The sequence below is a fragment of the Oncorhynchus mykiss genome, chromosome 3 (genome assembly GCF_013265735.2).
Source record: "Oncorhynchus mykiss isolate Arlee chromosome 3, USDA_OmykA_1.1, whole genome shotgun sequence".
Taxonomy (NCBI): domain Eukaryota; kingdom Metazoa; phylum Chordata; class Actinopteri; order Salmoniformes; family Salmonidae; genus Oncorhynchus; species Oncorhynchus mykiss.
Window position 1 is genome coordinate 72,810,870 of NC_048567.1, and position 15,011 is coordinate 72,825,880.

The following is a 15,011-nucleotide window of genomic DNA, read 5'->3' on the forward strand; positions in this document are numbered from 1 at the left end:
TGAAGGAAACCTAGCACCATCCCTACAGTGAAGCATGGTGGTGGCAGCATCATGCTGTGGGGATGTTTTTCAGCGGCAGGGACTGGGAGACTAGTCAGGATCGAGGGAAAGATGAACGGAGCAAAGTACAGAGAGATCCTTAATGAAAAACTTCTCCAGAGCTTCTCCGGACTTGAACCAAATCAAACATCTCTGGAGAGACCTGAAAATAGCTGTGCAGCGACGCTCCCCATCTAACCTGACATAGCTTGAGAGGATCTGCAGAGAAGAATGGGAGAAACTCCCCAAATACATGTGTGCCAAGCTTGTAGTGTCATACCCAAGAATCGCTGCCAAAGGTGCTTCAACAAAGTACTGAGTAAAGGGTCTGAATAATAATATAAATGTGATATTTGCAAAAATTTCTGCAAATCCATTTTTGACGGAAACATATTAAGTCATCAATTATAGAATAAGACTGTAATGTAACAATGTGGAAAAAGGCAAGGGGTCTGAATACTTTATGTATGTTTGTGTTTGTGTCGTGCATGCATGTGTGTGAGTTACCTGAGGGTTAGGTGGAGTCTGTGGTGTTTGTCCTGCAGAAGCTCCTTAACTGGGAACATGGCTGATCCCAGCAGGTACATCTGGCACCCAATCAAACACACATATCACTATTAGAGCCCAGTAGGTACATCTGACACCCAATCAAACACACATATCACTATTAGAGCCCAGTAGGTACATCTGACACCCAATCAAACACACATATCACTATTAGAGCCCAGTAGGTATATCTGACACCCAATCAAACACACATATCACTATTAGAGCCTAGTAGGTATATCTGACACCCAATCAAACACACATATCACTATTAGAGCCCAGTAGGTATATCTGACACCCAATCAAACACACCTATCACTATTAGAGCCCAGTAGGTATATCTGACACCCAATCAAACACACATATCACTATTAGAGCCCAGTAGGTATATCTGACACCCAATCACACACACATATCACTATTAGAGCCCAGTAGGTATATCTGACACCCAATCACACACACATATCACTATTAGAGCCCAGTAGGTATATCTGACACCCAATCACACACACATACTGTATCACTATTAGAGCCCAGTAGGTATATCTGACACCCAATCAAACACACATATCACTATTAGAGCCCAGTAGGTATATCTGACACCCAATCACACACACATATCACTATTAGAGCCCAGTAGGTATATCTGACACCCAATCACACACACATATCACTATTAGAGCCCAGTAGGTATATCTGACACCCAATCACACACACATACTGTATCACTATTAGAGCCCAGTAGGTATATCTGACACCCAATCACACACACATATCACTATTAGAGCCCAGTAGGTATATCTCGGGGTGGAGTGTTTGGTTAGTTTGGGGCTGAAGAGTTTTGGGGAGTTGACTGTAATGGGGAAGTTGGAGTAGTTACAGTGGGGGATATTTCGTACCGTGCCTTGGGAGCGGTCCTTGACGTCGTACACAGACAGCTTGACCTGCGTCTGTTGAGTGATCAGAGAGTCCTGGAAGAATGCTATACTACTCAGATAGATAGGATTACTGGTACCCTATGGAGAGAGAGAGAGAGAGGGGAAAAAAGAGAGGGGGACTTTTGTGATGAATCAGTTTGGCCAGGGCTGCCAACTTTTGAAGAAAGCTTGGAGTGCGATTTGCTATGCTAATCATTTTTTTAACATACTTTTTTGGTGGTTTGACACTTTATTCAGACAGTAATGAAATGAGACAGACAAATGCTAGAAACAGTGGGAAGGTTGGAAGCAGGGATTGATCCCTATTCTCAGGTGGAAAGTTGGATGAGACGTACCAGGGAGTGTCACCACTATACCAAGGCTCTGCACAGGAAATAATCATATTAATGGTTGATGGCAGTGGGGAACCAAATCATAGATTGCAGTTTCCTTGTTCATAGACTGCTTTCAAGGTAAGGACACAAACATTTTATATTTGTCACAACTCCCGCCGAAGTTGGCTCCCCTGCCTGTTCGGGCGGTGCTCGGCGGTCGTCGTCACCGGCCTACTAGAAGTTGGCTCCCCTGCCTGTTCGGGCGGTGCTCGGCGGTCGTCGTCACCGGTCTACTAGAAGTTGGCTCCCCTGCCTGTTCGGGCGGTGCTCGGCGGTCGTCGTCACCGGCCTACTAGAAGTTGGCTCCCCTGCCTGTCCGGGTGGTGCTCGGCGGTCGTCGTCACCGGCCTACTAGAAGTTGGCTCCCCTGTCTGTTCGGGCGGTGCTCGGCGGTCGTCGTCACCGGCCTACTAGAAGTTGGCTCCCCTGCCTGTTCGGGCGGTGCTCGGCGGTCGTCGTCACCGGCCTACTAGAAGTTGGCTCCCCTGCCTGTTCGGGCGGTGCTCGGCGGTCTACTAGCCGCCACCGATCCCTTTTCCTTTTCTGTTAGTTTAGTCTTATGAGTTGCACCTGTTCCTATTTGTGTTTTCTTGATTTGCTTACTGACCCACCCAAAACACAGGGCGGAAAACACTGACCAACCCAAAACACAGGGTAACACGGTCCGGAGCACAATAACACCTCCGATTCAAAACGTGAACACAAAATAATCCCGCACAAACAAGGGCGGGCTTCACAAGCGGTCCGAAGGGCGGGCTTCACAAGCTTTTGGGTTGGTCAGTGTTTTCCGCCCTGTGTTTTGGGTTTGTCAGTGTTTTCCGCCCTGTGTTTTGGGTGGGTCAGTGTTTTCCTCCCTGTGTTTTGGGTGGGTCAGTGTTTTCCGCCCTGTGTTTTGGGTGGGTCAGTGTTTTCCGCCCTATGTTTTGGGTTGGTCAGTGTTTTCCGCCCTGTGTTTTGGGTGGGTCAGTGTTTTCCTCCCTGTGTTTTGGGTGGGTCATTATTTTCCGCCCTGTGTTTTGGGTGGGTCAGTGTTTTCCGCCCTGTGTTTTGGGCATGACCATTTTGTGCCGGAATAAAGTGCATTTTTCCGTGAACCCTCTGCTCTCTGCACCTGATTCCTACCTTCCACTCCTAGTCATCCCTGACAATATTTTGTAATTTAGGTGAACTCTTTAAAATAGGAGTTAAAGAAAATCCTGATTTTTCTCTAGGAGGGTTGGCCACCCCCAATCTATGTTTCCCAAGTGCTGGGTGTTTGAAAAATATTCTTGTTATAACAATTCTCAAAATCACCCAAACTTTTTTTATTTTCATCGAATGAATATCAATATTCAGGTGGTTTACGAGTTGAAGATCCTTGCCATCATCTAACTCTGCATAAGATATGATGCATTTATGAGTTGAGAGTCCCCCTACAATATCTGCCAGTTACTCAAAAGTAAAACAATTATATGAGAGGCCTGGAGCATTTAATATCCCATGCTTATTTGTATGACTTATTCAAAACTGTCCATGAATGGCTACAAAAATACATCGCCTCATCTCATTAATTTTCAGTGACACAAATAGGCATATCACATTTCAAATATGTGATTCCACAGGCAAAATTGGTAAGAAGTGGAACATTTTAATAAGTGTGGGGATTAACAGTAGTGTTCTTGATGACAAGCACAGTAATTACCCTATATTTTAGGCCATTGTTAAGAGTGAGAACTGTTCCACATCAGTTCACCCTACCAAACTTCCCCTAAATCAAGTAAATAGCCAATAAAATCTCCGGAAGACTAGATTACATAAATCTGCTCCTACACTCTACCCAAATTATGTTTTATGTATTGTCCTACCTCTAGAATTAAACTTACACTTTTGGTTTCACAATCTGTTTGACAAAATTGTTTTCATAGTTACACATCAGTTCACCCTACCAAACTTCCCTGTTAAAACAAACTGTAGGTCTGTCTGCTACCGTTTCGTTGTCACAGCCAAAACGCCAATCACCAAATGAGGGGACTAATGCAAGTGTGCATTAAATCGACTTTAGTACATGCTGTGAAAAGGCAGCATTCTGCAATAGGGACGGGAGTAACAGCAACCTCTTTTTGTTGACAACTTTGTAGATAAAACAGGTCTACAGTGCTGCTCTTTTAAACTCAGCGGAGAACGTTCTCTCTCTCCATTCAGATCCACCTTTTCTTTAAAACGTACATTCAATCCCCTTGATCCTTTACATAACTAGACCAATCACATGCTTGAATGTGTCGCGGGTCACAGTGCTGTGGCAGGACAGGACAATGAGAAAGGAGCAGCTCGTGATGATAAATTGCAAGCGCAGATGCTCTGATTTCTAAATGATTTGGAGCTCAGTTGAAAAGTTATCACACTGACTATACAATGGAATAATTAAACAAATAAATGCAGTACTTTTTAATGCGTGAGATATGAGGTGTGGCGTGTGTATGTGAGAAGAGGGTCAAATGCGTGTCTCATGGCCAATGTGTGAGAATTGGCAGTGCTCATTGTGGTGTAAAGCAGTGTGGTTACATTATGGTTAGGTCAACGTGGTGAAGAGCATGTTGGTTATGTTATGGTTAGGTCAACGTGGTGAAGAGCATGTTGGTTATGTTATGGTTAGGTCAACGTGGTGTAGAGCGTGTTGGTTATGTTATGGTTAGGTCAACGTGGTGTAGAGATTTATGGTTATGCTATGGGTAGGTCATCGTGGTGTAAAGCAGTGTGGTTACTTTATGGTTAGGTCAACGTGGTGAAGAGATTTATGGTTATGTTATGGGTAGGTCAACGTGGTGAAGAGTGTGTTGGTTATGTTATGGTTAGGTCAACGTTGGTTACGTGTTGGGAGGTCAAAGTGGTGTGGTCCTACCTCTATGATCTCTGTCTGAGCGTGTTTGGTCCAGAAGGCCTGGGGAGGAGTTGTACAGCTGACCGCCACAAAGCTGATTGGCTTACGATCAAACGCTGGTGTGACCAGTTCACTGCAGGCTGGGAATACAACAGAGGACATGAACATTGATGGCACAATGTTGAGAGATGGAGCTGGGGAAATGTAAGTTGTAACCACTATTAAATTCATTGACAGAGCAATACAACTTTAGAGTTTGTGTTGTGATAGGAAAGATAGTTGTACTAACCTTAGAAGTCATTAATAAGTTACACTCTTCAATAATCAATGGGTGTGTACCGTGCATTTCGAAAGTATTCAGACCCCTTGACTTTTTCCACATTTTATTACGTTACAGGCTTATTAAAAAATGTGTTAAGTAGATTTTTCCCCTCATCAATCTACACACAATACCCCATAATGACAATGCAAAAACAGGTATTAGAAATGTTTGCAAATTTATTTATTTTTAAAAACGGAAATATTTAAATAAGTCTTCAGACCCTTTACTCAGTACTTTCTTGAAGCACCGTTGGCAGCAATTACAGCATCAAGTCTTCTTGGGTATGACACTACAAGCTTGGCACACCTGTATTTGGGGAGTTTCTCCAATTCTTCTCTGCAGATCCTCTCAAGCTCTGTCAGGTTGGATGGGGAGCGTCGCTGCACAGGTCAGGTCTCTCCAGAGATGTTCATCTAATTCAAGTCCGGGCTCTCACTGGGCCACTCCTCCAATGTTCTGGCTATATGGTTAGGGTCATTGTTCTGTTGGAAGGTGAACCTTCGCCCCAGTCTGAGGTCTTGAGTGCGTTTTCATATTATTTTAATTGAACCTTTATTTAACTTGGCAAGTCAGTTAAGAACAAATTCTTATTTACAATGACTGCCTCCCGGGCAACATTTGTTTAACTGCCTTGGTCAGGGGCAGAACGACAGATTTTTACCATGTCCAGCTCGGGGATTCGATCCAGCAACCTTAGGTCATAGTGGTGTAGAGCATGTTGGTTACGTTATGGTTAGGTCAACATGGTGTAGAGCATATTGGTTCCATTATGGTTAGGTCAACATGATGTAGAGTGTTATGGTTACGTTATGGTTAGGTCAACATGATGTAGAGCGTTATGGTTACGTTATGGTTAGGTCAACATGGTGTAGAGAGTTATGGTTACGTTATGGTTAGGTCAACATGGTGTAGAGAGATATGGTTACTTTATGGTTAGGTCAACATGGTGTAGAGCATATTGGTTCCATTATGGTTAGGTCAATTTGGTGTAGAGCGTTATGGTTAGGGTAACATGGTGTAGAGAGTTATGGTTAGGTCAACATGGTGTAGAGCGTTATGGTTACGTTATGGTTAGGTCAACATGATGTGATGTAGAGCGTTATGGTTAGGTCCACATGATGTAGAGCGTTATGGTTACGTAATGGTTAGGTCAACATGATGTAGAGCGTTATGGTTACGATATGGTTAGGTCAACATGATGTAGAGCGTTATGGTTACGTAATGGTTAGGTCAACATGATGTAGAGCGTTATGGTTACGATATGGTTAGGTCAACATGGTGTAGAGAGTTATGGTTACGATATGGTTAGGTCAACATGGTGTAGAGCGTTATGGTTACGATATGGTTAGGTCAACATGGTGTAGAGAGTTATGGTTACGATATGGTTAGGTCAACATGGTGTAGAGAGTTATGGTTACGATATGGTTAGGTCAACATGGTGTAGAGCGTTATGGTTACGATATGGTTAGGTCAACATGGTGTAGAGTGTTATGGTTACGATATGGTTAGGTCAACATGGTGTAGATCGTTATGGTTAGGTCAACATAGTGTAGAGTGTTATGGTTACGTAATGGTTAGGTCAACATGGTGTAGAGCGTTATGGTTACGTTATGGTTAGGTCAACATGGTGTAGATCGTTATGGTTAGGTCAACATGGTGTAGAGCGTTATGGTTAGTTCAACATGGTGTAGAGCGTTATGGTTAGGTCAACATGATGTAGAGCGTTATGGTTACGTTATGGTTAGGTCAACATGATGTGATGTAGAGAGTTATGGTTAGGTCAACATGGTGTAGAGCGTTATGGTTACGTTATAGTTAGGTCAACATGGTGTAGAGCGTTATGGTTACGTTATGGTTAGGTCAACATAGTGTAGAGCGTTATGGTTACGTTATGGTTAGGTCAACGTGGTGTAGAGAGTTATGGTTACGATATGGTTAGGTCAACATGATGTAGAGCGTTATGGTTAGGTCAACATGATGTAGAGCCTTATGGTTACGTTATGGTTAGGTCAACATGATGTAGAGAGTTATGGTTACGATATGGTTAGGTCAACATGGTGTAGAGCTTTATGGTTACGTTATGGTTAGGTCAACATGGTGTAGAGCGTTATGGTTACGTTATGGTTAGGTCAACATGGTGTAGAGCGTTATGGTTACGTTATGGTTAGGTCAACATGGTGTAGAGCGTTATGGTTACGATATGGTTAGGTCAACATAGTGTAGAGCGTTATGGTTAGGTCAACATGATGTAGAGAGTTATGGTTAGGTCAACATGGTGTAGAGCGTTATGGTTACAATATGGTTAGGTCAACATAGTGTAGAGCGTTATGGTTAGGTCAACATGGTGTAGAGCATTATGGTTACGTTATGGTTAGGTCAACATGGTGTAGAGCGTAATGGTTAAGTTATGGTTAGGTCAACATGGTGTAGAGCGTTATGGTTAGGCAACCATGGTGTAGAGCGTTATGGTTACGATATGGTTAGGTCAACATAGTGTAGAGCGTTATGGTTACGTTATGGTTAGGTCAACATGGTGTAGATCGTTATGGTTAGGTCAACATGGTGTAGAGCGTTATGGTTACGTTATGGTTAGGTCAACATGGTGTAGAGCGTTAGGGTTACGATATGGTTAGGTCAACATAGTGTAGAGCATTATGGTTAGGTCAACATGATGTAGAGTGTTATGGTTAGGTCAACATGGTGTGGAGAGTTATGGTTAGGTCAACATGTTGTGGAGCGTTATGGTTACGTTATGGTTAGGTCAACATGTTGTAGAGAGTTATGGTTACGTAATGGTTAGGTCAACATGGTGTGGAGAGTTATGGTTAGGTCCACATGATGTAGAGCGATATGGTTAGGTCAACTTGGTGTAGAGCGTTATGGTTACGATATGGTTAGGTCAACATAGTGTTGAGCGTTATGATAACGTTATGGTTAGGTCAACATGGTGTAGATCGTTATGGTTAGGTCAACATGGTGTAGAGCGTTATGGTTACGTTATGGTTAGGTCAACATGGTGTAGAGCGTTATGGTTACGTTATGGTTAGGTCAACATGATGTAGAGCGTTATGGTTAGGTCAATATGGTGTAGAGCATTATGGTTAGGTCAACATGGTGTAGAGTGTTTTGGTTAGGTCAACATGGTGTGGAGAGTTATGGTTACGTTATGGTTAGGTCAACATGTTGTAGAGCGTTATGGTTACGTAATGGTTAGGTCAACATGGTGTAGAGCGTTATGGTTACGTTATGGTTAGGTCAATATGGTGTAGAGCGTTATGGTTAGGTCAACATGGTGTAGAGTGTTATGGTTACGATATGGTTAGGTCAACATGACGTAGAGCGTTATGGTTAGGTCAACATGATGTAGAGAGTTATGGTTACGATATGGTTAGGTCAACATGATGTAGAGAGTTATGGTTACGATATGGTTAGGTCAACATGATGTAGAGCGTTATGGTTAGGTCAACATGATGTAGAGAGTTATGGTTACGATATGGTTAGGTCAACATGGTGTAGAGCTTTATGGTTACGTTATGGTTAGGTCAACATGGTGTAGAGCGTTATGGTTACGTTATGGTTAGGTCAACATGGTGTAGAGCGTTATGGTTACGTTATGGTTAGGTCAACATGGTCTAGAGCGTTATGGTTACGTTATGGTTAGGTCAACATGATGTAGAGTGTTATAGTTACATTATGGTTAGTTCAACGTGGTGTAGAGTGTTATGGTTACGTTATGGTTAGGTCAACATGGTGTAGAGCGTTATGGTTACGATATGGTTAGGTCAACATAGTGTAGAGCGTTATGGTTAGGTCAACATGGTGTAGAGCATTATGGTTACGTTATGGTTAGGTCAACATGGTGTAGAGCGTAATGGTTACAATATGGTTAGGTCAACATAGTGTAGAGCGTTATGGTTAGGTCAACATGGTGTAGAGCATTATGGTTACGTTATGGTTAGGTCAACATGATGTAGAGAGTTATGGTTACGTTATGGTTAGGTCAACATGGTGTAGAGCGTTATGGTTAGGTCAACATGGTGTAGAGCATTATGGTTACGTTATGGTTAGGTCAACATGGTGTAGAGCGTAATGGTTAAGTTATGGTTAGGTCAACATGGTGTAGAGCGTTATGGTTAGGCAACCATGGTGTAGAGCGTTATGGTTACGATATGGTTAGGTCAACATAGTGTAGAGCATTATGGTTAGGTCAACATGATGTAGAGAGTTATGGTTAGGTCCACATGATGTAGAGCGATATGGTTAGGTCAACATGGTGTAGAGCGTTATGGTTACGATATGGTTAGGTCAACATAGTGTAGAGCGTTATGGTTACGTTATGGTTAGGTCAACATGGTGTAGATCGTTATGGTTAGGTCAACATGGTGTAGAGCGTTATGGTTACGTTATGGTTAGGTCAACATGGTGTAGAGCGTTAGGGTTACGATATGGTTAGGTCAACATAGTGTAGAGCATTATGGTTAGGTCAACATGATGTAGAGTGTTATGGTTAGGTCAACATGGTGTGGAGAGTTATGGTTAGGTCAACATGTTGTGGAGCGTTATGGTTAGGTCAACATGTTGTGGAGTGTTATGGTTACGTTATGGTTAGGTCAACATGTTGTAGAGAGTTATGGTTACGTAATGGTTAGGTCAACATGGTGTGGAGAGTTATGGTTAGGTCCACATGATGTAGAGCGATATGGTTAGGTCAACATGGTGTAGAGCGTTATGGTTACAATATGGTTAGGTCAACATAGTGTAGAGCGTTATGGTTACGTTATGGTTAGGTCAACATGGTGTAGATCGTTATGGTTAGGTCAACATGGTGTAGAGCGTTATGGTTACGTTATGGTTAGGTCAACATGGTGTAGAGCGTTATGGTTACGTTATGGTTAGGTCAACATGATGTAGAGCGTTATGGTTAGGTCAATATGGTGTAGAGCATTATGGTTAGGTCAACATGGTGTAGAGTGTTATGGTTAGGTCAACATGGTGTGGAGAGTTATGGTTACGTTATGGTTAGGTCAACATGTTGTAGAGCGTTATGGTTACGTAATGGTTAGGTCAACATGGTGTAGAGCGTTATGGTTACGTTATGGTTAGGTCAATATGGTGTAGAGCGTTATGGTTAGGTCAACATGGTGTAGAGTGTTATGGTTAGGTCAACATGGTGTGGAGAGTTATGGTTACGTTATGGTTAGGTCAACATGATGTAGAGCGTTATGGTTACGTAATGGTTAGGTCAACATGGTGTAGAGAGTTATGGTTACGTTATGGTTAGGTCAACATGTTGTAGAGCGTTATGGTTACGTAATGGTTAGGTAAACATAGTGTAGAGCGTTATGGTTAGGTCAGTGTGGTGTAGATCAGTGTGAACCACTTTGCTCTGTTCATCTTTGTCTCGATCCTGACTAGTCCCCCAGTCCCCACTGCTGAAAAACATCCTGCATGATCCAGCATGATGCTGCTACCACCATGCTTCACCGTAGGGATGATGCCAGGTTTCCTTCAGACTAATCTTTAGGTTCCTTTTGGCAAACTCCACGAGTGCAGTCATGTGCCTTTTACTGAGGAGTGGCTTCCGTCTGGCCACTCTACCATAAAGGCCTGATTGGTGGATTGCTGCAGAAATGGTTGTCCTTCTGGAAGGTTCTCCCATCGCCAGAGAGGAATTCTGGAGCTCTGTCAGAGTGACCATCGGATTCTTGGTCACCTCCCTGATCAATGCCCTTCTCCCGTGATTGCTCAGTTTGGCCGGGCGGCCAGCTCGAGGAAGTGTCTTGGTGGTTCCAAACATCTTCCATTTAAGAATTATGGAGGCCCCTCCATTCTTGGGGACCTTCCAATGTTGCAGACATTATTTGGTACCCTTCCCCAGATCTGTGCCTCGACACAATCCTGTCTCTGAGCTCTACGGACAATTCTTTCAACCTCATTGCTTGGTTTTTGCTCTGACATGCACTGTCCACTGTTGGACCTTATATAAACAAGTGTGTGTCTTTCCAAATCATGTCCAATCAATTGAATTTACCACAAGTGAACTCCAGTCAAGTTGTTGAAACATCTCAAGGATGATCAATGGAAACAGGATGCACCTGAGCTCAATTTCGAGTCTCATAGCAAACGGTCTGAATACTTATGTCAATAAGGTATTTCTGTTTTTTATTTTATTTTATTTTTATTTCTAAAAACCTGTTTTCACTTTGTCATTGTGGGCTATTGTGTGTAGATTTTAGAATAAGGCTGTAACCTAACAAAATGTGTAAAAAGTCAAGGGGTTTGAATACATTCTGAATGCACTGTATATATCAAAGACAATTGAACAGCAGTGAGAAGTTGACTTCAGCATCACCACACTCACCCAGACTGAACTCCAACACCGGTTCATCTGGGTCCTGACTGTTACCTACAACAACACAGAGAAACTGTTTCTTTACTACAGCTACAGTGACTAACAAGGCAAGATTATGCACATGCATATTTTGACAGCCTGCATCAACTCAGTGGGCAATAAGAAATAGTCTAACTACAGTAACTATAGTAAACGGGCCCTTACCTGCCAGTGTCAGCCCCATCATCTCAGTGGGCAATAAGAAATAGTCTAACTACAGTAACTATAGTAAACGGGCCCTTACCTGCCAGTGTCAGCCCCATCATCTCAGTGGGCAATAAGAAATAGTCTAACTACAGTAACTATAGTAAATGGGTCCTTACCTGCCAGTGTCAGTCCCATCATCTCAGTGGGCAATAAGAAATAGTGTAACTACAGTAACTATAGTAAATGTGCCCTTACCTGCCAGTGTCAGCCCCATCATCTCAGTGGGCAATAAGAAATAGTCTAACTACAGTAACTATAGTAAACGGGCCCTTACCTGCCAGTGTCAGTCCCATCATCTCAGCAGAGTGGTCAAAGGTGTTAGCACGGTATACGGACCATGGCCGGTGACGCGGGCTAACCTTCCCCTTCCCCGACATCATGGCTTGGGGGTCAGGGGTTAGGGGTCTGAGGGGTTGGAGAAGAGGATTCTGGGTAAGGGGTGGAGGGGGTTAAGAACAGACACCACACGCCCTCCTCACACAAACACTCTCTTCAGATCAGATCCCTGTGTGTGTTGGAATGATCATTTCCTGTGTGACGGTCTCTTCATCTCTGGTCTCTTAGCGATGGAGCTGGAGGAAAAGAGAGATAATGACAACAAAGGTATTAGCCACCGTCACCATAGAAACAGAATGGTTGGAGTGGATGGTGGACACACACTTCACCTGATCATTATTTGTTATCTACGTGACCCTTCCCACTCTGCTGAATCAAGGTGAGACACATGAACTGTTGCTAAACAATGTCATGAGTAGCACAATGTCACCACAACACAGCTGCCCCTCTTATGTACTACTCAGCTCATCAATCCTACATCTACATCTATACTTTAAAGTAGTCTTACATCTATACTTTAGAGTAGTCTTAAATCTATACTTTAAAGTAGTCTTACATCTATACTTTAAAGTTGGCTTTCCATTCTGGCCTAAGAGTCGGTGCTCCTCTATAATCGTTGTTCCTGATTCCTAACAACCTATTGAAATATTCAACAGCTCGGAAACTTTCATGAAGAGATGGGTGCGCTGAGAGGGAAAACTCCAAGCTTCAGGGCCCGGAGGGACACTGTGCTCCAGGGAATGTGTGTGAAGTTGTAGGAATCTTTGGCTTTTCGGAAAAGAAAGCATCTGACAACAGTGAGTGATTGGTGGAAGAGGAGGAACACAATGATGGAAAAACTCATCTGACAACAGTGAGTGATTGGTGGAAGAGGAGGAACACAATGATGGAGAAACTCATCTGACAACAGTGAGTGATTGGTGGAAGAGGAGGAACACAATGATGGAGAAACTCATCTGACAACAGTGAGTGATTGGTGGAAGAGGAGGAACACAATGATGGAGAAACTCATCTGACAACAGTGAGTGATTGGTGGAAGAGGAGGAACACAATGACGGAGACACTCATCTGACAACAGTGAGTGATTGGTGGAAGAGGAGGAACACAATGATGGAGAAACTCATCTGACAACAGTGAGTGATTGGTGGAAGAGGAGGAACACAATGATGGAGAAACTCATCTGACAACAGTGAGTGATTGGTGGAAGAGGAGGAACACAATGATGGAGAAACTCTATAATTGTCTGTGCCCTGTGGTGGCTGATTTCTATTCTCTGTCTGTAAAAGTGCTAACACATGCAGTGTGAAGAGGCTGAGTTAGGGGAAATGTGACTTTCCACACAGCTGCAGGGAGCCAAGAGACAGACGGAGAGGAAGAGACAGAGCGTGAGAGAGAAGAAAAGGCAATCTACACTTCATATTTTGTGTCATAGAACTAATGCTGTCTAATTATCATTACGCGTCGTCCACAGGAGGTTGGTGGCATCTTCATTTGGGAGGACGGGCTCATGGTAATGACAGGAGTGGAATCAGTGGAATGGTATCAAACACACGGTTTCCATGGTTTCCACATGTTTGATGCCATTCCATTTGCGCCGTTCCAGACATTACTATGAGCCGTCCTCCCCTCAGCAGCCTCCTGTGGCATAGTGTTTTGCCCAGCAACAGTTTAAAAAAAAAAGATACTACAACACACACACACACGCATAACCACACATGCAAACAGGCACCCATCCCAGTCTGTCCCGGCCAGAGAGAACACCTGCTACACACAACACGAAAAGCAGGCCAAGCTCCCAGAATCCTTTGCTCCTTCCTTCCTCCCAGCATATTCTAAAAGATTGGATGGGTCCCGGAAATAATCACAGATCCTCTGACATGACTGAATAGGTGAAAGAAATGATTTAGCTTTTACTCCTTTCACTCCTTGTTTATCATCAGATCAGTGAGTACTTCAAGGAAGTACTGGAACAAGAACAAAATGTCTCAAGCAGGCTTCAAGCAGGCTAACAAATAAATGCTCAAGAAAAGCCATTGATTGTGTATCTGTGTGCCACTGCTGCAGTATTTGCAACAAGGGTTGTTACCAGAGGAAATACATTAGATTGTCTTTACAAGTTCCTTATCTGACTGTTACATGGTATAAGAAGTCTGTATGAACACGAATCTCACGCCGTTCTCTCACCTCTGCTCAGTGTTTCCACACCTCTATATAAAGAGGCATTCCACCAGAAAAACAACCCAGCCTTGATCCCGATTTGATAAGCTGTGTCTTATCGCTCCCACTCGGCCACTAGCTGACTGGCTATGAGTCATGTTCTCTGCGTCACAATCCTACAGCCACACAATACATAACATCCTATGTCTAAGTGAATGTGTTTGAATTAAAAGTAAACCCTTTATGACCATTGCGACTCAAAGAACACTTTAATTTATTCACTGCAGGTGGTGTCAATTAACCCCACTAGAATCAACACTCAGATATAACATTCAGAACACTTTGCACCTCAACACCCCCTGACTGTAACTCTCCTTTATGATTAAAGAGAACAAGGGGTAAGAGTAGGTTTCAGTTCTCATATTGTAAAAAGAAAAGTATGTTTCAAAGCAAAATAATCACGTGTGTCTGTGTGTATTCTCTGACATAAACACAATAACGCACACACTGGACATGCTTAAAGAGACTGTGTCAGGTTCTGATCTGAGTACAATGCCAAGTGTACATCTTTTCTTCTAATCTGAATGTGTCACAGAGAGAGAGAGGGGGGGGGGCAGAGAAAGAGAGAGAGAGGGGGGGGGACAGAGAAAGAGAGAGAGAAAGAGAGACTGAGAGAGAGAGAGAGAGAGATTGCGAGAGAGGAGGGGAAAAAGAAAGAGAGAGAGATAGAGAGAGAGACAGAACGGAAGAAAGAGAGAGAGAAAAAGAGAGAGAGAGAAAGAGAGAGATAAAGAGAGAGAGAGCGAGAGAGAGACAGAACGGAAGAAAGAGAGAGAGAAAAAGA

At 43.2% G+C, this 15,011-nt stretch overlaps 1 protein-coding gene and 1 long non-coding RNA gene across 8 annotated transcripts in view; one reads left to right on the forward strand and one right to left on the reverse strand.

Moving 5' to 3' along the window:
- The window catches only part of LOC110504714 (inositol polyphosphate-4-phosphatase type I A), a 47,150-nt gene that overhangs the window by 19,566 nt on the left and 12,573 nt on the right, over nucleotides 1-15,011 (reverse strand). For 6 of the 7 annotated variants that reach the window (XM_036975104.1, XM_036975106.1, XM_036975105.1 and 3 more), the window contains exons 2-6: nucleotides 11,949-12,246; nucleotides 11,438-11,482; nucleotides 4,776-4,894; nucleotides 1,485-1,601; nucleotides 547-626 (exon numbers count right to left, since the gene is read on the reverse strand). In XM_036975104.1, coding sequence (XP_036830999.1) covers nucleotides 547-626; nucleotides 1,485-1,601; nucleotides 4,776-4,894; nucleotides 11,438-11,482; nucleotides 11,949-12,054 — 467 coding nt within the window. In that variant the 5' untranslated portion in view covers nucleotides 12,055-12,246. Of the gene's footprint in view, nucleotides 1-546; nucleotides 627-1,484; nucleotides 1,602-4,775; nucleotides 4,895-11,437; nucleotides 11,483-11,948; nucleotides 12,247-14,194; nucleotides 14,399-15,011 lie in introns of those variants that run through there. The other variant, XM_036975102.1, reaches the window with a different exon arrangement.
- Nucleotides 7,158-8,202, forward strand: LOC118964325. The gene is made up of 3 exons (XR_005051373.1): nucleotides 7,158-7,342; nucleotides 7,739-7,767; nucleotides 8,124-8,202. It is a non-coding gene; the product is annotated as an uncharacterized LOC118964325 (long non-coding RNA).